Source organism: Papilio polytes, unplaced genomic scaffold (genome assembly GCF_000836215.1).
Source record: "Papilio polytes unplaced genomic scaffold, Ppol_1.0 DF823692.1, whole genome shotgun sequence".
Taxonomy (NCBI): Eukaryota; Metazoa; Arthropoda; class Insecta; order Lepidoptera; family Papilionidae; genus Papilio; species Papilio polytes.
In genome coordinates, this window is record NW_013525512.1 from 770,961 (window position 1) to 791,495 (window position 20,535).

Consider the following 20,535-nt stretch of genomic DNA (forward strand, 5'->3'; position numbering starts at 1 on the left):
TGTTTTACACGTTGGATTGTTTTTAGACAATTTACAATTTGGTGGGAGTAGTGTATGGCCACGCTGTTTACTTGTGTCATGGTGTCATGCCAGCAAGTCAGTGGTGTCCGAGCCACTAACAGTACAGTGGGACAGGACCTTAATCTTATATCTATACGTATTCTATTGTAAAAAATATATAAACTTAATAAAATTGATTTAATGTTATAACATTGGATTATGTCATATCAAAATCGTATTAAAAAGTATTATTTTAGACAGGGTTTGTGCCTAAACTAAATGTTTTTATATGCAATAAATATATCAATTATAATGCGTTTCAAATACAAATATGTTAAAAACATCTAGTAAAAGTACAGATTAAAAAAATGTAACTCGATTTTTAAAATGTTTTTGTTGATTTTTTTCGTATCGTGACGTCATAATTTAGTTCGATTTTCAAATTTTATTTGGAACGCATTATATTTAGTTTTTAAGTGTAATATGTGCCTTTTTTAATACTGATCTGACATGTGCCTTTTTATTCATAATTAAGGTTTTTAAACTTATCTAGTTTAACATAATTAATATTTTTATAATTCTGTCTCTGAAAAGGTCAATACAGAAATCTATACTAATATTATAAAGATTTTTATTTTTGTATTGAAATAACTCAAAATCTACTGCACAGATTTTTAAAAAAAAATCACTATTAAAAAGCTACGTTATCACTCAGTAATATTTGCTATGTAATTTTTTTAATTGTACGCGGATGAAGTCGCGAGAAACAGCTAGTATATTATAAAATATTTTAACAATATAACCATACTAAAATATATGCAATTCCAATTAAAGAAAATCCACGTTTTGTGTTATTTCTTCCAACGTTATTATTTGAATGTCTTTGCTTTTTATTTAATGAACTAGCTGTTTGCTGCGACTTTGTCCACGCAATATTAAGATATAAAAGTATCTTATAATATGTCCGTATATGTCAGTTACCCTTTAGTGAAAGTCCGTTGAAATCGGCCCAGCCGTTTTGGAGGTTGCCCGGAATAAACGCGACTTGCGGACAGACAGACAGACAAAAAAATTTTAAACGCGATTTTCGTTATCAGCAACGTAAATACATCTTCCCGAAATCTGGATTTTTTCCTTTGATATTACAGACACTCCAATTTTATTATATGTATAAATAAACTCTTAGAGTTACAATAATTCTTTTCACCAATAGAAAAGTACATTTATATGTTTTTACTCGTTATTTAAAAAGTCGCAAAATACAGTATTGAATAATCGTGTTTTAAATATAAAAATCATTTTTTAACAATGTTTCTCGTATTGGTATCAGTTTTGGTGCATTCAATGTGTTCAAATCACTTACATGTATTTTATTATCTAGTCGATGGCAGCTACATTTTTAAGTTGTAAACTTAGTTAACTTCATCACTTGAGACTTTATTTATACTTGTCTCAGTATTTTAATCTGTAAATGATTTTTTTTTTATTTTTAAAGTTATTTTACATTTTTCAGTATTTTAAAAGGAAATTCCGCACAAAAGTCTGCAAAAAATTCATTGTTTTAGATTTTGAAGGCAAATGGTTTTGCTTTCTTTTATTTTATTTTTAATTTGAAAATATGTTTAACTGTGTATTTTGTAGTTTGCTTCAATTGTAGTTTTTTTTATGTTTTTTTTTCTGTATATTAATGTTAATGTATTTTTTTTGTATTAACTAAATCTTTGTTCTTAGATTTAAAATATTTCTCGTTGATTAACTGCATATCTCATTTTATATTCGTGTTTGTATTTTTATATTATTTTAGTGTATAACATAATGTTGTGTAAAATTCGCTCACATCTGTTGGTAGCAGATTTGTGTAGATATTGTATACAATGTGTAGTCGTGTTTGATGTCGAGTCATTGAAATCGATTTTAATTAAAATAATGTATTAAATTTACAATAAAATTGAATGAAATTTGTAACATTTTTTTAATTTACGAATACCTATTTCGTTTTTTTCACAATTAGACAAAAATATTTTGTTAAATAAAGCTTTTTTCCAGGTTCTTCAAATAAAACAAATAAATTGGTACAGTCTATTTATTCTGTATAAAATATTAATCTATCTTAACCTAAACCTTGCGTTAGGGGGGTGGGTAATAAGGTCTGGGGGGTGGGCCGGGCAGCAATGTCCTGTGGAGGGGGCCGCGCGTCGGCATTGGGGGGAAGTAGTTGGGAGGCGGGACGCTGACGGGAGCGCCGAAGCGGGGGTGACTTGGGGGTGGTTCCCGGTATGATAGTGGAGGCAGGGTATGTGGTGGCACCGTGTGTGGAGGAGGGGGATGAACAGGGGGTATAGGATGCATTGGGGGTGCAGGATGTGTGGGAGGAACGCTGTGAGGTACATGGGCAGGGACGGTGTGCATCGCTCCGGGAGGAGGGGCACTGTAAACTGGAGGTGCGAAAGGTATTCCAGGATAGCTGGGGTAAGTGAACCTCAATGGCTCCATTTTAGGCGGCTCAGGCTTCGTCTCGCCTCCGTTTTTGAGTGGCGTGGTGACAGGTTTACTCGCGACAGCGGCGACAGGCGACGCGGAAGCGGGCGGTGTAACGGAGGGCGGCTTCTTCTCGTTTTTTGGCTGCTTGGCAGTGTTCTCATTTGGTGAATCCCCACCAGATTGTTGCGTTTGAGGTGAGTATAAGTCTAATACCTGTGGATTTTAGACAGTTCAGATAGTGCAAAGGTTGAAAATATAGACAGTACAATATTTTGATAACCAAAATAACTTTTCGGATTAAAGATTTTAGAGCTTTGGAGGTGCAGTTAAGTACTAAATGGGAGGAGACCATAATCCTATAAATCCAGATCTTACCAACACCATGTACTAACAAGTTTATCAAATTTTATTTGTACATGACATTCTCATTGTCGAAGAAAACATGATACACCCTGAAAATTTATATGAAGAAACTTCAAAGATATGTGTAAAGTCAACCCTCTGAGGGTCTCATGGTCTAAGGCATAGTCAACTAAAACTTAGATTCCGAACTCCTCAGTGGGGACATATATTGTACTTGTAATTTGCAATTTATCATACAAACCTGATGACAAATATCCTCCAGTAGGTCCGTAGTGATGTCTTCAACAAACATGTCCCACCAGGCATTATGTTTTGGAGTGCGGCCATTCCAGTCCACTATTTCAAACTTGCTCAACTTGCCTGCCAGGAACATGAGGGCCACTGCTATCACTTCCGGCTCCCATTGCAGGCATAGTGTAGTACATAAACTGAAGAGAAAATACATATTTGTTTAAAAAAACTAAACTATTATGTATTCAGTCTTATATTGCTTAAAAAACATTAAAAATATTTGCTTTTCTTTTCAAAAGTTAGTTGTTAATTAAAACTATGTGTTACAATAATTAGTAAAGTCTAATTACTTACCTATCATTAACAAACGTCCACGCCATCTGCACCATTTTCTGTAACTTTGATTTATCTCCTTTCAAACATTTTGCATACTTTAAAAGGTATCCATAGGGGTGTTCGACTTGCAAATCGAACTTTATCGTCTGAAGCAAAATCCTTTCTAACGTCATCACCTCCTCCTTAGGATCATCACCGAAACTACTAAATTTTTGTTCAGATATCAAGGGCTTTGCAACCTTTATAATGTCCTTGCACTTTTTAGGTGTTTCTTCCACTTTGCCCGCAAGAAACAGGCAGCAGCACGCCGTGATATACCTTGGGAATGTCTTGAAGGAGTGGAACATGTAGAATCGGTGGAAGTAAACAACACCCGTAGCAACTGTGTTATAACCTAAATCCATCTTCGATCCCGTGTCAATAATAAACCTTGCACCTTCTTTTCGATACCGATTTTCTGTTTCAGTGCTAATTCCATCGCGAAATGACGGCGTATTCTGCAGATCCTTCTTATCGTAGTACCAATAAGGCATTATTGATATATAAAAGTAAAAAATATTAACTATTTATCACTACTTCTCGAAAACTGACATTCGACGTCAAAAACGATTATGTTATTTTAGGGATGTAATGTTTTGTAAATCTTATTACCAACAATGTTGCTATACGGAACAGTAATGTAATATGAAAAATAATCCGTCCCCGTATTCAGTTTAATTTCCACTTAGAATTACAATTCTAATAAAATTTTGTCAATCTATTTTATAAATATTTATTTTGATATGGTGCTAATATAAAAGAAACATTGGCAAATCGGGACGTCAGGTGATTACAGTACAACGATGGAACATCCCTAAGATATTTTTTTAAACACATAAATTAACAAAAAACTGTAAAGAAATATGAAATAACCTTGTAACATAACATAACATAACAAAATAATAATATATTTTTGTCAAAAAATTAGATAGCCGTGAAATATAACGATAAGAATATTATGATGATTGGAAACCGTATCTTATATTACTCTCGAACAGCATAGAATTTATTAATATGTGAAAAAAATGTATTTCACGAGTATTGTATTACAAATAATTTTTTAACAATGCATCATTTAGCTGATTCAACAAATCTAATTTAAGAAAAAATAACTAAATTTTCCGTGGTCGCGTTGTATAACAACGCGTGCGCAAAAATATTAAGTTCAGGACTTGGTCAGGACCTTTTACTTAATTGGTATATTTTTGTTTGATATTTTCCGATTTTTGACAAAATGTATATCTTACATAGCTCCAGCTGCTTTCTACATAACAATAAATGTAGGAAGAGTACATGTTGTTGTGTCCGCATAGTACATAACTTTATTATCCAGACACTTCAATATTTGAATATTTTATTTAAATACTGCACTTTGTGCAAGAAATATATTTTCTCATAAATATAAGTAATTTTGTTGGATATTTTAATGTAGTATTTATTCATATCCGATTTGTTTTCTTTTTCATGATGTTTTGCGCTGTGCGTTTATCGCAAAAACGATAGTTACCCAATAATGTTTACAACTCGAGTCCTGATTTATTTGCAAACATTATTTTTTTCAAACTTTTTAATGCCTGTAAAATGTTGAATTTGTGGTGCTGAACTAGAAGATGTAACGATATATGTATTTGAAATGACAAATAATTCGACCTCACGCGAGAGGCCAATACCTTATCTCAATTGCTAATGTAATGCCCGCCTCGAAAATACAAGTTGCGCTTACGCCAGTCAGGCAGTCGACGTCAGACCAAAATGGCGCTTCGAGTAGGTTTTACATTTGTAAAGTTAAATTCACTACGACAAGCTACTAGGGTGAGTTATAATATCCACCTATTAAAAGATAATAATAAAGAATATTTATGAGTATAGTATGAAGAAGTTATAACTAAAAATTAAAAATCTTTTTAAGCAACAAAAAAAGTTGTAGCTACCAGTTTGTTATAAAAATTGTGGTTAGCAATAACAAGTTTGGAAGCAAAGTTAAAACGTCGAAAACAATTATGAAACACCTTTTTGTTATTTTTTTATTTAAATTAACTTTGATTTCGTTTATAATTTTATTATTTACTTTTTCACCATGCAAATCATCTGATATGTTATCTGTTAAGAAGCACGGTACATTTGAAAATAACCCTTATTGCGATGAGAAATAACTAGTTTTTCATTTAAATTTGTTATAGATTCTAATCAACAAGATAATGCGAATTGTTTACATTTGTTTTAGTCGTTCTTTTTTAATTTATGAGGCAACTTATTGGAAAATAAAATGAGGACTCGTTATTATGTGTAAAATTGTATTTTAATTTAGTTTTTCATGCCATAAACAATTCGAAATAGAGTTCTTAAACTGCTTAAACGATGAAAATAACGAAAGCTAGTGAAAGTAAAAATAACGTTTTAATTTATAGCTTCTATCAACACACACGAGGCCGGATGTGTGTCAGAATGGAGGAACATCCGATTTTCCGGGTGCTAAAGCTCCCTACGTGAATGAGATAAAGTTTCTGAACGAGAACAGTTACGACCCCATACCTATCTATCGAGTGATGGACAGCAACGGACGAGTTATCGATAGTAGGGAGGAGCCGAATATCGACAAAGAGACATTAATCAACATGTATAGAAATATGATCCAGTTAAATCAGATGGATAAAATTTTATACGAATCGCAGAGGTAATTTTATTTTTTATCACTAACGAAACTAAGAAAGCACTACACGCAATAAAAAAAAATGAGTATTTAATCATTAATTAAAGTGACACGTTTTATTGCTAAGTGAACTCCTGAGTTTTTTAGAATATTGTGTTAAAAGTATGTAATTAATGTTATTGGGAATGCCGCACTTCACTAACCACTAACCAGTGACAGAAGAAAGGATGTGGGCGTGAGCGTTGATGTTCTAATCGATCTAGTGCTGCGTCGCTACATCGGAACGGTATCGATTGTCGTTTTATCGGTAACAATAACACTTTCAGACAAGGTCGCATATCCTTCTACATGACGAACTACGGGGAGGAGGGTATCCATATGGGGAGCGCCGCAGCCTTATCCCCTCGGGACATGGTGTTCGCGCAATACCGAGAAGTCGGAGTACTCCTGCAACGGGGCATGACTGTCACCGAGCTGGTGAACCAGTGTTATGGCAATTGTGAGGACCTTGGCAAGGGACGACAGATGCCGGTCCATTATGGCAGCAAGCAACACAATATTGTGACCTTATCCAGTCCTTTGGGTGGGTGAACTGTTCAATTTCTTTTTAGCATTAAAGCAATCTAAGGATGTTAAGGTTTTACGGTTAAATGAAGCCAAACAATCTTAAGCTTCTTCTTCTTCTTTCGTCAAATTCTTCTTCAAAATACAAGTCCACGATCTCCTTTTGAAATATGCATAAACTTATGCTTTAAAACTAAATAGTCTACCAATAGATGGTTTCAGTCTTCTAGCTACTTGTTAAACTGTCTTTTAATCCCCAGCAACTCAGATGCCCCAGGCGGTGGGCGCAGCGTATGCACTAAAGCGCACGCCTAACAATGACCGCTGCGTCATTTGTTACTTCGGCGAAGGCGCGGCCTCTGAAGGCGACGCCCACGCCGCCTTTAACTTCGCTGCCACTCTTGACTGCCCCATCATCCTCCTATGGTAAGAATGAAAATTAATAATTCTTCAAATTATTCCAAGACCAACATAACCTATAAAGCTGAGATAACGAATTTCTATGAGATTTTAATTAAATTAAAAGTCATAAAGGGAAATTAATTCTGTCAGAATTCGGATCTAAATCAAGTTTATGCTTTATTACGGAAAAGCACAAAAACTCAGTGAAACGTAAACAACTGTAATTCAGACAAAAACAAAAACGAGCTAATTAAATAATAGATTAGAAGCTTAAAGATCACTTTTAGCAGAAGCTAGAAATAGAAATAGCAATTTCACTTATCACATCCTCTACCTTATCCTACTCCCGTAGGGGCGGCACCTCGTCCTCCAAATAACTATCATCCGTGTTCTCATTCACTCCCTTCTTAGGAACCTTTATCTACTAAAACTATAACTTCTTAACTATAACTTCTGATCTAAACTCTTTACATAACAGTAGAAACAACGGCTATGCGATATCAACACCTTCATCGGAGCAATACAAAGGTGATGGTATCGCAGCGCGCGGGCCCGCGTTCGGTCTGCACACCATCCGAGTAGACGGCACCGACACGCTCGCCGTGTACCGCGCGGTGGCCAGCGCTAGAGAACTGGCCGTCAGTAATAAACCTGTGCTGGTGGAGGCCATGTCTTACAGGTTGGTTGATCCTCGCACATATAGAATAAAATACATATACAAAAAAGCGTAGCGTAGACAAGAGACTGGTATACTTGCCGATGCTAGTCTACTTTTAAGAGTTTAAAACGGTCATATTTATTTATTTGCCCTCTGTTCTTAAATCCACTTCACTGTCTCAGATTTATCTAATAAGGAAAATTTAGAAAAAGTAATTTTTTACTCATAAAACGAAATCCAGAATACACTTCACACCTGTCTTCTGTAAGGTGGTATTTTACTGATCCGTCTATTCTGCAACGTTATTGCAGCCTCTTCAATCATCATGTTTTCGACTCGTTCTTCCACGTTCTCTTCTTTTTCTTCTAGAGTAGGACATCATTCTACTTCAGATGACAGCAGCGCGTATAGACCAGTTGAAGAAATACAAAAGTGGGCGAAAGATGAAAGTCCGGTACAGAAACTACGGCTTTACCTCGAAGGCAAAGGTAACATCACCCCAGCAACGAATGATCTAATAAATGTCGTGAGCTAGTGAGCGAGTGAGTGAGTGATTGAATTACTTAGAGAATGAGTTCTTGCTAATCACTCATGAACTGATTAACTAATTAAGTCTAGAATACTATTGCTAGTAAATCTTCTGTAGGGTATTGGGACGCGGAGGCGGAGACGCAATGTGTGAAAGAGGCACGAGAAACGGTGGTCAGAGCGATGCAGCACGCAGAAAAGAAGAAATTGCCGCACTGGAAGGAAATGCTAGAAGATGTCTATTACGATATGCCACCCAGACTACAGTTAGTATTTACATCTTTTATTAATTTTCTTTTTTCTCTTTGTTTGTAAATTAAATTCAGACTTCATTGTCACAATAATAGTGAATTAAAATGATGAATGATTATTTTATTTGGACACAGATCAATAATTCAAAAATCTTAAATTAATCGACGAACATCTATTAATTTAAATGATAAATCATGTCCATTATTTATAAATCATTTTGATCAAATATAAGTATCTATTTATTGGATAAAATTAATAAACATAATTACGTTTATTTGCAGAAAACAAATGAAAGAAATGGAGGAGCATCTCGAAAAATATCAAGAACATTATCCTCTGAACAAGTATTTGAATGAATAATATTGTCACGAATAGCAACAACAAGGCACGGAAGAAAATTCTCATTATTTACGATTATTGTTACACGCGAAAACATGGAGTTTTTTTTAAAATAAATGAATTTGTTTTACATTTTAGTGTCCTTTTTTAATCCGTCCTATACTTTTCCTAATATTTTTGTAATTTTCCTGTTAAAAAGCAGGGGGTACTGTTATTTTTCAACTTGTTACGGTATTTAAATTAGAATTGGGTGGAATCTAAAAAAGGAAAAGGTTTTTTATTCAATAAGTTCAGCGCTTAATAAATTTAACCTTATGAATGTCTGCGTAAAACGAAATAATTATGTCAATGTCACTTATACCTGTCAACTTATCAAACCCATGTTTGTTTTTGTTTACAATTTGCTTACGAGTACCAAAATAATTTAATTTTTAAACATAAATGAATGAAATCGATAAGACATGGCTGTAGATTTAAGTCATAATATTCGGTTTACACGTACTGATGTTACAGCAGTGAAACTTCATAAGGAATATGTTCTAGCAGGTTTGGTTATATTTATAAAATCGAAATATTACTAAAACGTGATTTTCTAACCTTTTTAGCTTATACCATAATTTGTTCGTAAACAAGTTTTGTTAATAAGTATTAAATAATAAAAATAATGTTGTTAACAGGAATTGGTAGCTCCCTTTACATCTATAAGAAGGATACTTTGAAAGTTGTTTCAATTCATGATAAAATACTTGAGGGTCAAAAAATATATGGGATTGAGATCTTTGAAGATGGTTCAACGTTATTAATATTCGGTGGTAAGCAGTATATAGTTTTAAAGAGGTCAAACCAAGAGTCCCAGTTATTTGATTTTTCTCCAGGAAGTACAGTTTGTGATGATTGGCTGCATAGTGGGACTTGGTTGTCTAGCACCAAAGTTGCATTGTTAACAGCCCATAATGTTGTCCAGGTAATCTTAATATTATCCCAATATTTATTTTTAAAATTGCAAATCTTTACAAATAGGTGGCTTCTGTTAACTACCGTTTTTATCTGTCCCTAAATAATCTATTTATACAGTAGAATCTCGATAACTTAAACCTTGGTAGCTTAAAAACCCCTATAATTCAAAAAATAATATGGTTCCTTCCCATCAGAGCCCAAAACCTCTATGGTTTTACTGTATTTTAAATTGGTTGCTTATTGGATATAATTTTTATGAATGCAATATGTAGATGTATAATTAAATTTTTAAATTAAAAAGGTATTACATGTGAATTATTCCGCAACCATGGCATTTAGCAACCGGCATGTCAGATCAATCATACTAAACATAATGAATCAGAAAACCTGTTGTTTGAGAAAAAATTAAAAAAAAAAAGATAATCAGATTTTACTTTCAGATATGGGATGTTTCAAAAACACCTCTCCTGATATCTCAAACAATAGGCAAAGATAACTCAATCCTGTACAGTGGACTGTTAGTACCATTGGCTGATGATGTCCTGGTATTTAGTGGTACAGTTTTCTCACAGATTATCATATCTAGATGCAAAAAGGAGAAACCTCTTCATCATTTAGACGGACATAAAGTATGTTATTTTATCTATACTGTAGTATCTTACTTTTTACTAATATTATAAATGCGAAAGTTTAGATGGATGGATAGATGGATGGATGGATGGATGTTTGTTAGCGTTTGTAGCCTAAACGGCTGAACGGATCTCCATGAAATTTGGCACAGGTTTACAGCGTAGTCTGGAAGAACACATAGGCTACTTTTTATCCTGGGAATAGTTACGGTTCCTGTGGGATTCATTAATTTAGTTTTTTAATGTTTACTCGATCATTCTGCAACGGTTCAACATATCTTATTAAAATTTGGCACAGATATAAAACAAAGTCTGGAGTACACATGGGATAAGCTTCATCCCCGAGAATAGATTAATTTAATTCTTTGACATTTCTTCTCCTGTACAGTCTTACATGCAGTTTGGTTCCAAATCAGTGAATTTTTTTTTGTATTACAGGGTGTTATATTTTCCATATCATGCTGTTTAAAAAAAAGAATAATAGTGACAACTTCCGATGACAGATCTGTTAGAATATGGTCAGTTGGTGGTATTGAAAATTGTACAATTGCCCAATATTGGGATTGTGCAAGTATCACTTGTGTACACGAACTATATGGTCATAGCGCTAGGGTGATGAGAAGCTGTATAACTGATCAATATATTGTCTCAGTTGGTGAGGATTCATGTATTTGCTTCTGGGGTGATGGTATTTTATTAAAAAGAGTAAATCACCATCAAAACGCACCAATATGGTCAGTTAGTGCTGATGGTGATCATTTAGTGACAGGAGGTGGTGATTACGGAATTATTTTACACCCTTTATCAACAGTTACATCGTTTTCTGATTCCGAGATACTAAAAATAAGTGAGGGTACTCCTAAAAAAATAGTTTTCACTGCAAGAAGAAATGTGGTGATCTTAAAAGAATGTGGTGATTTGATTTATTATAATATGATTGAGAAAAATGAAACACTCTGTGAATTAAAACACGAATCGACATATATAATGCTAAGTATATCTTTGTGCAAACAAATTATAGCAATTGCAGATATGTGTGGTAATTTAAATGTTTTTATAGAAAATTGTAAAGGCCCTGCTTATATTTCTAAAATAATCAGTACTAAATTGTCTATAGATAAAATTTTATCTATGGATTGGGCTGGGAATAGACAATTAATAATTTGCTCTGGAAGTGAGATTTATGTAATAGCTGCTAAAAGCAATGATGTAGAGATCATCTCGAAACATTGTCTACCGTATTGCAAAGAGAGATGGCTAACAGCTGCTATGATTGTAGACAATCTATTAGTTGTTGGAGATAGATGTGGAAATATTCATTTTTATATGAAAGAATTCAATCCTATTAAAACTTTTAATAAAGTTCACGGTAGGTATGGTCCTACATCTATAAAAATGGAATCAGATGAAGTAATAACAACTGGAAGAGACGGTACAATAAAATATTTTTCAATATCAAATAACGAAAATCGTATAAAATTAATAAGTTCACAGGATGTAGGTTTTCCGTGGGTGGAAAAATATCTAAATAATGGTTTAATATGTGGTTTCCAAGAAAGAACCTTTGTTATTACTAATAAAAGAAATAATACAAAAATAATTGAAGTGCCATGCGGTGGTGGCCATAGATCGTGGGACATTGTTTCTTATTTTGACAAAATAAATGATAAATATGAAGACATGATAAAACTTATATATTTAAAACATTCCGAATTAAATATAATAACGTTTCAGTTAAGTAAAATTGTAACTAGAGATATTATAAAAGGTACACATTCTAAAGAAATAAATTGCCTGAAATCACATATCCTGAAGTTCGATGGGACTAGAATATTATTTATTTCCGGTGGTGAAGATACGACATTAAGAATATCTACTTTTATAGAAGATAATTACCAAGATGAAGCTATTTTAAAACAATTGTCTAGTGTAAAAACTTTAAAAACGTATATCATAAATGACAATAAACTTCTAATTGTTTCTGGAGGAGGTAGAGCACAAATTTGTATTAAGTCTGTTAATTTTAGTAAAAACAATAACGAAATTAATATCAAAGTAGAAGAATTAGTTGATTATTTAGTTAAAGGTACAGATAAAGAACGCAAAGGTGATAAAACATGGAGAAACTGTTCCATCGATTTTGATCCAGAAACACGAATTATGGATTTAGAAATAATTCAAACAGACAAAGACACTTATAACATATACACAGGATGTTCCGATGCGTATATACGAAGTTTTCAATTGCAATACAATGAAGAAGCATCTTTTAGATATTTAGGACAAGTAAAATATCACAAAACTTGTATTTTAAAAACACACTCTATAAAATATTTTGATCAAATAATATTAATAACTTGTTCAACGAGAGGTGAAATTAGCTTTTGGGATGTTAATGAAATGAAAACATTTCTCGTTATAACGTCTAATAAATCTGGAATCAACTGCATAGCAACAAGAATCATTTCCGAAGATAGTATAATCATTGCTACTGGAGGTGATGATAATACTATACATATAAAACTTCTCAATATCCAAGATAAAGATTTTAAAACAGCGAAAGTAACACAATCTTGGACAACAGATAAATTTCATTGTTCACAAATAACTGGCATTTTAATAATCGATGATATCTTCGTATCAACGTCTATAGATCAGAGAATAACAGTTTTTAAATTGAAAGAGGATAATAAAGAAATAGAATTTATTAAACAAATCATGACTGATATCTCAGATGTACAAGGAATAGATCTAATCAAATACTCAAAGTAAGATATTCAAGTTTAGGTTAAAATCACATTTATAGCAAAGCCTTATAATTTCTTTATATACTTTCAGAAACAATATAACAGTTTGCGTGTTCGGAAAAGGTGTAGAAGTAATAACAATAGAATTAAAAGACGAATAACAAAATACATCCAAAACATCGGTAAGTAAAGTTCTATTTCTCTTGTTTATGGCTCTCCCTCAGCGGATTTGGACAGTGTCAAGTGTTTATGGTTTTGTTATAATTATGGAAAGACTGGCAACATTACTTTGCTTATAGAGATGTCTCGTGGGAGTACAAGCAGTATTGATATTTTAAACCCTTGAATTATCCAAAGGTATACTTAAAGAAGAACAGACACAAAACGTTTATTTTGTTAGTAGGTTATAAGTTTGAAGTTCACATCAAACATTTTTAAAGTAATTAGTCTTTGTGTTCTTCCAGACTAGATGTAGCATCTATGTCAAATTTCATCTACATCCGTTCTTTAAGCTACAAACTTTTACTCTAGCATTTATATTAGTAAGATAGATTAGTCGATTCAATTAATTGTATAGTTATTCTTATCTATCTTTATTAGTTAATTTGTTGACGTTTACATAACCTGAAATGTAACAATGCTTAACAATTGTGTTGTATTTATCACTCGGATCATGTTAAGATACATTACTATTGTGATTTTCTGTTGTTAATCTGCAAACGTATTACCATTCGTAATCCCCTCTGACTTTATCTTGATGGCATATCTGCAGATCGCATACGATAAGATATCTGTAACTAGTCATGCGTCAAGTTTCTATAGATTTATCAGAGTTGCATTTTGTTTAATGGATTTTTCCTTCCATTAGTTTGTAATGTAGGAGTAATTTATGGGGGTCGAGTTTAAAAAACAGTGTCAATGTCTTGTAACCCTTTGGGAATTTTTGTCACTTTAGTATTACGTAAAATGTCATTGGATGGATTTTTAACTTCTGATTACTAGTATAATTTCATGAGATCTGATTGGGAAATAAATTCGTTCATATTATAATCTAGTTTTTTGTTTATTCCAGCATTTTCGTAATTTGAATGTACATTTTTGGGATTATTTGTGAGCAATTAAGAACTAAACATCTGAATCTATATTAATACAGTCTTAATAAGCAAAGATTCAAATATATGAAGAGATAAATATTTGTGTAAGCAGAAAGTCGTACATAGGAAAGAAAAAAATGACACATATTTAGTGGATTTTTTAAAACAGTCATGTTATGTTTAAATATCCTTATTTCATAAGTAATTTAATTGTTATAAATAACTGTATATTTCAAATATAACGATTAAAAATGATTGTTTATTTATTGTCTTTTATTTTCCCTCTTTTAATGGTAACTTCAACAATTGTTTAATGTAGATTTCTCGTGCATTAAAACTCCCTTAAAACTACAACACGTGCGTTACGTTTTATTGTCTTAGATTAGTTTTATCGCTACTACTTAGGGTCTGAAGAAGCGTGCTTATCACCTCCACAAAAGCCGGCAACGCATCTGCAGTTCCTCTGACATTGCAGATGTCCATGGGCGTCTATGAACGTCTCAATGTTCCCGCTGCTCGTATGCCCCCTTCTGTTCTTAAAAAAAGAATCCATGGAGGTCCATATGCTAAAAAAACTCCAAATCAGAATATAACACGATCAGAGTACTCCACATTTTATCTGAGCAGTAAAGTTAATCTCTTTATTGACGTTTGATATACAAACGACATTTACTAAGATTAGATATAAGAGTTGCAGATATATCTGCACAAAACATCTCAAAACATCATCAGTAACGATTGGTGTTCGTTTACATCTGGTTGCGGTTTGAACTTCGATTACAGTAAGTATGAACATTACACATTCAACTATACTATTTAAACGAGACGAATTAAAACAAAGACTAAACATATGAAACTAGTTGTTGCTCGCATCCTCGCCCGCGTGAAATTAAAAAATAATAAAAAACACAGCCTACACTACACAGTTACTTACAGATAAATTACCTATCTAATGGTAAATGAATTTTTGAAATCTGCCCAGTAGTTTTTGAGTTATTTTAATACATACAAAAATAATGCAATAATAAGATAACTAGCTTTCGCCCGGGACTAAGTCCACGTGGAGTTAAAAAAAAAAAAACAAAAGTATTTATGTGTACTTCCTTACGTCCACTCTATGCCAAATTCCATCGAGATCTGTACAGCAGTTTACGCTAAAAACTCTATAAACATCCTACCTCCCATCTAAAGTTTCGCATTTATAATATTAGTATGATGGTCAGATAAATTTAGAGTCAGAGAGCTTAGCGTTTAGGAAATTAGACAATATTATTTTATGTCCGAACTGGAGTCAATCGTAAATTTTTAAAAAAAGGAAACAACGATAGTGTTGTGGAAATAAAAAAAATAATGGAAAGAAAAATATTACATTTACAAAAACGTTAAACTGTACACTGTATTTCTGAACAGCCTGTATAATGGTCTTATTTATTTAACACTAGTTTACGTCCGCGTGGAATTACCAAAAAAAGTGAATAGCCTATGTCTTCTGTCAGACTATCACCTACATCTAACCTAAATTTCATCGAAATCCGTTCAATCGTTTAGGCTACAAACTCTAACAAACATCCATCCATTTGATGGCATTTTAATATTAGTATGATGTACGTTGGTTTTTCCACATGTAGTTTCAATGCGGAAATTCAGTTCAAGTTATTTAGGCTACGAGTAGTGATAAAGTATTCAACATTTATATCTAATCTGTATCTAGTTGCTACATAATGTGCTTGTGGCGTGTTCATTATCAATATTATATAATATTATTGTTAATATAATGATTTGATGAAAATACGCGTGTTTAAATTCTAACAGTGACTCAATTATTCCGTAAATCCAGCTGCCGATTTGCAATGTTGTCTCTGTTTTTCCCATAAGATTGAGGGAGACAACAATATCTCTTTCAGTCGTGGAAACGGAAACGAAAGTATTATTTTGAAAATTACAATCTGTATTCTAAACGTTTATGTCTATGTTAGTACATTACTAGTAAGCGTTTCTATTAAGAAATGCAATTAATATCAATCAACTACGTCTACGAATCATAAAACATGTTTAATGGAGTTTTTATTGAATTCCATCGAATCTTTGAAGACAAAAAATCCCCTTATGACACGTGTTTATGGAAATACCTAGCGATATGATTGATGAATGCTTCACTGTGGGTTCTTTTTATCAGTAATATGAGAAACGATATTTAAAACAATCTTAAATAAAATAAATGAGCTTACTTTAGGTTGAGAAGAAAACTTAAAAAAGGTAACTTTTTGGTTGATTACTACATATTTTATAGATTTTTTATTTTATCTAATAATTGCAATATTGGTATCAGCTCTACGTATCAAACATTATTAAGGTAATTGTACAATACGGGCATATTAATCAAAATAACCAAAGAAACAAACAGCGTTACTAAATAACTCCTAGAACACATGTTTTATCACGCATATTTCCTCGTATCATTACGTCACCAAGGTAATTAAAGAGACAAATACGTTCAGTTCTAAATGTCCTCGCCGTGAAGGCGGGCTTGTTTCGCGCGCTTTTCTAATCTGGAACCAACTCACCTGTCAGTTTTAAAAAATAATATCGTAGCTACGTCGATAACGATTGATAAAGTTTAGATAATTAAATTAAAACTGTTACATTTTGTGTGAAATTAATTTAATTTTCCTTAATGTAGGGAAATTCTAAAAATACAATGGAAGTTATTCTGATCATCAACTGAATTTTAATTATTATTTGAATTTCAGATGGCGCCACAAGTGACAGCGGTTACGGATCCAGTGACGTTGGGCGAGGGCCCGCACTGGGACCATAGAGAACAGGCGCTTTACTTCGTCAGTATCTTTGATCGCTCTATCCATAAATACGTTCCCGCCACTAAGGAACATACGCGATCTGTCCTAGGTAATCTGGCACTTTCACACTTTAATGATTATCCGTATGTGTGCAAGAGACGAATGTTAGGGAACCTGAATAAATGAAGTTTTGGGATAAGTAGCTTTTATGTAGAAAAAATAAATAAATAGAAACGAGAACGTCATCAGACTCTTATTCTGAAACATAACAAATGAAATAAAGTTCATAATTAACAATTTTATTTAATTAATCAAATTTTTTAATTAATTAACTGATTAAATGATAAACATTCTTAATAATTATTTTTAATACATGTTTTATTTTAATTACAATTATTTTATAATCTTAATCATACTAATTATTTAATTTATTAGTTAATAATATTATATGAAAACAATAACTATCGAAGATAAAAATTCAAGGTTTCTTGAACTAACCTTGAATTTTCGCGCAAGACCGTCTGAAGGCCAAATATATTAAAATTTTAAATAGTATGTATTCAAATGGCTTCTTGAATCGAATGCTATTTTAGGAGTAACAACTTTAATTTGCGAGCAATTTGGATTATATTTCTTATATGAAATCTATTGAAGTAGTATGTTATTCTTTAAACTCAATAAATGAGATAAAATCATCATCTCCCCTACGTTAATCTGCTCCGCATCGGGTTTCCGTCCTCCAAATAACTATCATACGTCATCTCAGTCATCATTATGTTCTTGATTATGTCACCTTTCACACAACCCATCTATCTCTTTCTATGTCTACCTCTACCGGTGTACCACACTCATAACTGACGTTCTCCTTGTTACATGCGATGCATCGCTCCTCATAACATACCCATACCATGGTAACATTTTAGTCCTTAATTTCTCTACCACTGGGATACTCTCAAACTAAATGTTTAATTAAAATAAATTCATTTAATTGCTTTCTTCACTTTTCAGACGATTTAGTAGGCTTCATTGTACCAATAGAAGGCAAACCCAATCATTTCGTGGTTGGTCTCAAGCGCCGCATCGCCGAAGTAGTCTGGGACGGTCAGGACGGTACCGCTAAAGTAACCCGCACTATCGCTGAAATCGACAAACACAACCCTGAGAATAGACTCAATGATGGCAAAGCTGACCCTAGAGGAAGGTTATTCGCTGGTAAATAAAAATCACCTAAATGACATAGATACTTCCTCCCGTACAAAGAAATTGAACGTCCTAATACTGGCAGTAGAACTAGTTAAATATAATAAACTAGCTTTCGCCTGCGACTCCGTCCGCGTGGAATTAAAAAAACATAGTCTATGTTACTCACTGATAACGTAGCTTTTTAATGGTGAAAGAATTCTTAAAATCTGTCCAGTAGTTTTTCATTTATTTTAATACATACAAAAATACAAATCTTTACAGAAGTATAGTAATGCTTTTGGAGAGTTTCGGTAAAATTAGATAACATCCTTTTAACAAAATTGGTAAATTATAAAACGTTTTTTGTATACTTACGTGTGCGACTGTACACTGTATAGCACTTGTTTCGCCGAAGCACCTGATTTTTTACATTGCCATCCCTATCATACTCTGTAAAAAAAGAGAGATAGAAATACGTCTGTCTTGTTATTGTACATTCGCATACACAAGTGTACGAAAATACGTTCATGCACAAGTGTAACGATTTCAGGTACGATGGGTTACGAATACGAACCCGGAAAGTTCTATCACAAGAAAGGTGCGTTATACCGTTTCGATCCCGACGGCAAAGCGCACACGCTGGCTGAAGACATCGACATCTCCAATGGCCTCTGCTGGGACGTCGATGAGAAGGCCTTTTATTACGCCGACTCCTTTGAATATGCGATCAGACGATACGACTATGACATCGAAACTGGCGATATTTGTAAGTAACTAATCAATACTTTTTATATTGATGTTAAATATATTAGTTTAGTTAAAATAAACGAGCGTCGGTGGCTCAGTGGTTTAAGCACTTGACTTGTAATCTACAGGTCTTGGGTTTGAATCCCGCCGTACCAATGTGATTTCCGAATTTTCATATGTACATAATTTACCCGACGTTCTTACGGTGAAGGAAAGCATGGTGATACCTGCACATATCGGCGAAGAAATTCAAAGATATGTGTGAAGTCAACCAACCCGCAGTGGGCCAGCGTGGTTGACTATGGCCTAGTCACCTTAGGGTAGGCTCCGAGCCCCTCGATGGGGACATATAATGAGCTGGTGATGATGATATTAGTTTCGTTTATCCTTAAATGTGACATTTCCAGTCCCATTTAGTAATGTTTTTATTAGGAGCGCGCGCTCAGCTTAGACTAAACTATCGCACAACTGTTTACCTTCGCTTTAATTATGAGCTTATATGGAGATTACAGTACTCGATTTTTAGTTGTGCAACTAAATAGTTGTATTGGCTGCGAAACAATCGACAATCGCACAACATTGTGAGATAGTTTAGTAGTAACAGATAAAAAATTTGTTTTCCAGCAAACCCACGATTCGTATTCAACTACAAAGACCACGGGTTGGAGGGTATCGTCGATGGGATGACCATAGACACGGAAGGTAACCTTTGGGTTGCCAACTTCGACGGTCATCAGGTAAATAATTTTGATACGAGAGTTCAATAATGTTATGGTCCGTTAATCTCAATCAATGTAATAACTTAATAACTTTATTAAGTAAATTTTATTAATCACTAGTTTTCCCCCGCGACTCCGTCCGTGTGTAATTAAAAAAAAGAAAATCAATAGCCTATTTATTCTTCCAGACTATCTTTTACATCTATACCAAATAATCGAAACCCTTTTAGTCGTTTTGGCTACAAACTCTAACAAACATCCAACCATCTAAACTTCCACGTTTATATTTTTAGTATGATTTTATTGCAGGTAATAAAAATCGACCCGAAGAAAGGAAAACTGTTACAAAAGATACGAATTCCCGCACTCCAAGTGACCTCTGCGACATTCGGAGGTCCGAACATGGATATCTTGTACGTGACGTCAGCCTGCATGAACCGCGGCGTCGAGCAGAAGCCTCCTTGCGGCTCCACATTCCAACTGACAGGTCTCGGAGTCAAAGGCCACGTCAACGCTAATGCCAGATTTGATTAAATAAACTGTGATTGTATTTTGTGTTATGTTAATTAATAAATTACTAATAAACATTAAATGAAGTTTAGTTTTTTAATTGAGAAGTTAGCTATTACAACTTTTAAATAATATTTTTTTTACAATGATCATAGCTTTTGAATACAATTTATTTTTAGAATTTTAACGTAATAAAATAGTATTTTTGCCGTAAAGCATACTAAAATAGCGAACTTTTACAAAAGTGAGACAAAAACGAATCTTTTTACTTCACTACACGTACAAGTCGACGCGTAAACATTTTTTGGG

At 33.3% G+C, this 20,535-nt stretch overlaps 4 protein-coding genes across 7 annotated transcripts; 3 read left to right on the forward strand and 1 right to left on the reverse strand.

Moving 5' to 3' along the window:
- Positions 1-2,075: 2,075 nt before the first annotated feature.
- LOC106103961 (cyclin-K-like) lies at positions 2,076-4,019 on the reverse strand. The gene is made up of 3 exons (XM_013283879.1): positions 3,430-4,019; positions 3,086-3,272; positions 2,076-2,694 (listed from the first exon to the last, which is right to left on the reverse strand). Exons 1-3 carry the CDS (start codon positions 3,942-3,944, stop codon positions 2,128-2,130), a joined length of 1,269 nt encoding a protein of 422 aa, XP_013139333.1. The 5' UTR covers positions 3,945-4,019; the 3' UTR covers positions 2,076-2,127.
- Positions 4,020-5,153: 1,134 nt separating this feature from the next.
- LOC106104027 (2-oxoisovalerate dehydrogenase subunit alpha, mitochondrial) lies at positions 5,154-8,975 on the forward strand. The gene is made up of 8 exons (XM_013283966.1): positions 5,154-5,262; positions 5,859-6,124; positions 6,427-6,683; positions 6,925-7,090; positions 7,545-7,745; positions 8,094-8,212; positions 8,371-8,518; positions 8,786-8,975. Exons 1-8 carry the CDS (start codon positions 5,203-5,205, stop codon positions 8,862-8,864), a joined length of 1,296 nt encoding a protein of 431 aa, XP_013139420.1. The 5' UTR covers positions 5,154-5,202; the 3' UTR covers positions 8,865-8,975.
- Positions 8,976-9,220: 245 nt separating this feature from the next.
- On the forward strand, positions 9,221-14,355 carry LOC106104026 (WD repeat-containing protein 6). Its single transcript, XM_013283965.1, has 6 exons — positions 9,221-9,389; positions 9,521-9,807; positions 10,241-10,429; positions 10,868-13,197; positions 13,268-13,358; positions 14,249-14,355. The coding sequence occupies exons 1-5, from the start codon at positions 9,305-9,307 to the stop codon at positions 13,335-13,337; spliced, it is 2,961 nt and encodes a 986-aa protein (XP_013139419.1). The 5' UTR covers positions 9,221-9,304; the 3' UTR covers positions 13,338-13,358; positions 14,249-14,355.
- Positions 14,356-14,987: 632 nt separating this feature from the next.
- On the forward strand, positions 14,988-20,263 carry LOC106103975 (regucalcin-like). 4 transcript variants are annotated; one of them, XM_013283897.1, is made up of 6 exons: positions 14,988-15,052; positions 17,021-17,177; positions 18,077-18,280; positions 18,801-19,016; positions 19,622-19,734; positions 20,026-20,263. In XM_013283897.1, the coding sequence occupies exons 2-6, from the start codon at positions 17,021-17,023 to the stop codon at positions 20,248-20,250; spliced, it is 915 nt and encodes a 304-aa protein (XP_013139351.1). In that variant the 5' UTR covers positions 14,988-15,052; the 3' UTR covers positions 20,251-20,263. The 4 variants fall into 4 exon arrangements, with proteins under 4 accessions (XP_013139351.1, XP_013139352.1, XP_013139353.1 ...); XM_013283898.1 differs by lacking the exon at positions 14,988-15,052 and adding an exon at positions 16,764-16,836; XM_013283899.1 differs by lacking the exon at positions 14,988-15,052 and adding an exon at positions 16,793-16,886.
- The last annotated feature ends 272 nt before the right edge of the window (positions 20,264-20,535 follow it).

Excerpts from the sequence above, each read along its gene's own strand:
- LOC106103961 (XM_013283879.1), bottom strand. The coding sequence starts at position 3,944 with ATGCCTTATTGGTACTACGATAAGAAGGATCTGCAGAATACGCCGTCA. Across the intron at positions 3,273-3,429 it reads TGGACGTTTGTTAATGATAG|TTTATGTACTACACTATGCC; the intron begins GTAAGTAATTAG and ends TTTTCTCTTCAG. Across the intron at positions 2,695-3,085 it reads TGGAGGATATTTGTCATCAG|GTATTAGACTTATACTCACC; the intron begins GTTTGTATGATA and ends TAAAATCCACAG.
- LOC106104027 (XM_013283966.1), top strand. The coding sequence starts at position 5,203 with ATGGCGCTTCGAGTAGGTTTTACATTTGTAAAGTTAAATTCACTACGA. Across the intron at positions 6,684-6,924 it reads GACCTTATCCAGTCCTTTGG|CAACTCAGATGCCCCAGGCG; the intron begins GTGGGTGAACTG and ends TTTAATCCCCAG. Across the intron at positions 7,746-8,093 it reads GTGGAGGCCATGTCTTACAG|AGTAGGACATCATTCTACTT; the intron begins GTTGGTTGATCC and ends TTTTTCTTCTAG.
- LOC106104026 (XM_013283965.1), top strand. The coding sequence starts at position 9,305 with ATGGCTGTAGATTTAAGTCATAATATTCGGTTTACACGTACTGATGTT. Across the intron at positions 9,390-9,520 it reads TAAGGAATATGTTCTAGCAG|GAATTGGTAGCTCCCTTTAC; the intron begins GTTTGGTTATAT and ends TGTTGTTAACAG. Across the intron at positions 13,198-13,267 it reads GATCTAATCAAATACTCAAA|AAACAATATAACAGTTTGCG; the intron begins GTAAGATATTCA and ends ATATACTTTCAG.
- LOC106103975 (XM_013283897.1), top strand. The coding sequence starts at position 17,021 with ATGGCGCCACAAGTGACAGCGGTTACGGATCCAGTGACGTTGGGCGAG. Across the intron at positions 17,178-18,076 it reads ACATACGCGATCTGTCCTAG|ACGATTTAGTAGGCTTCATT; the intron begins GTAATCTGGCAC and ends TTCACTTTTCAG. Across the intron at positions 19,735-20,025 it reads CCAACTTCGACGGTCATCAG|GTAATAAAAATCGACCCGAA; the intron begins GTAAATAATTTT and ends ATTTTATTGCAG.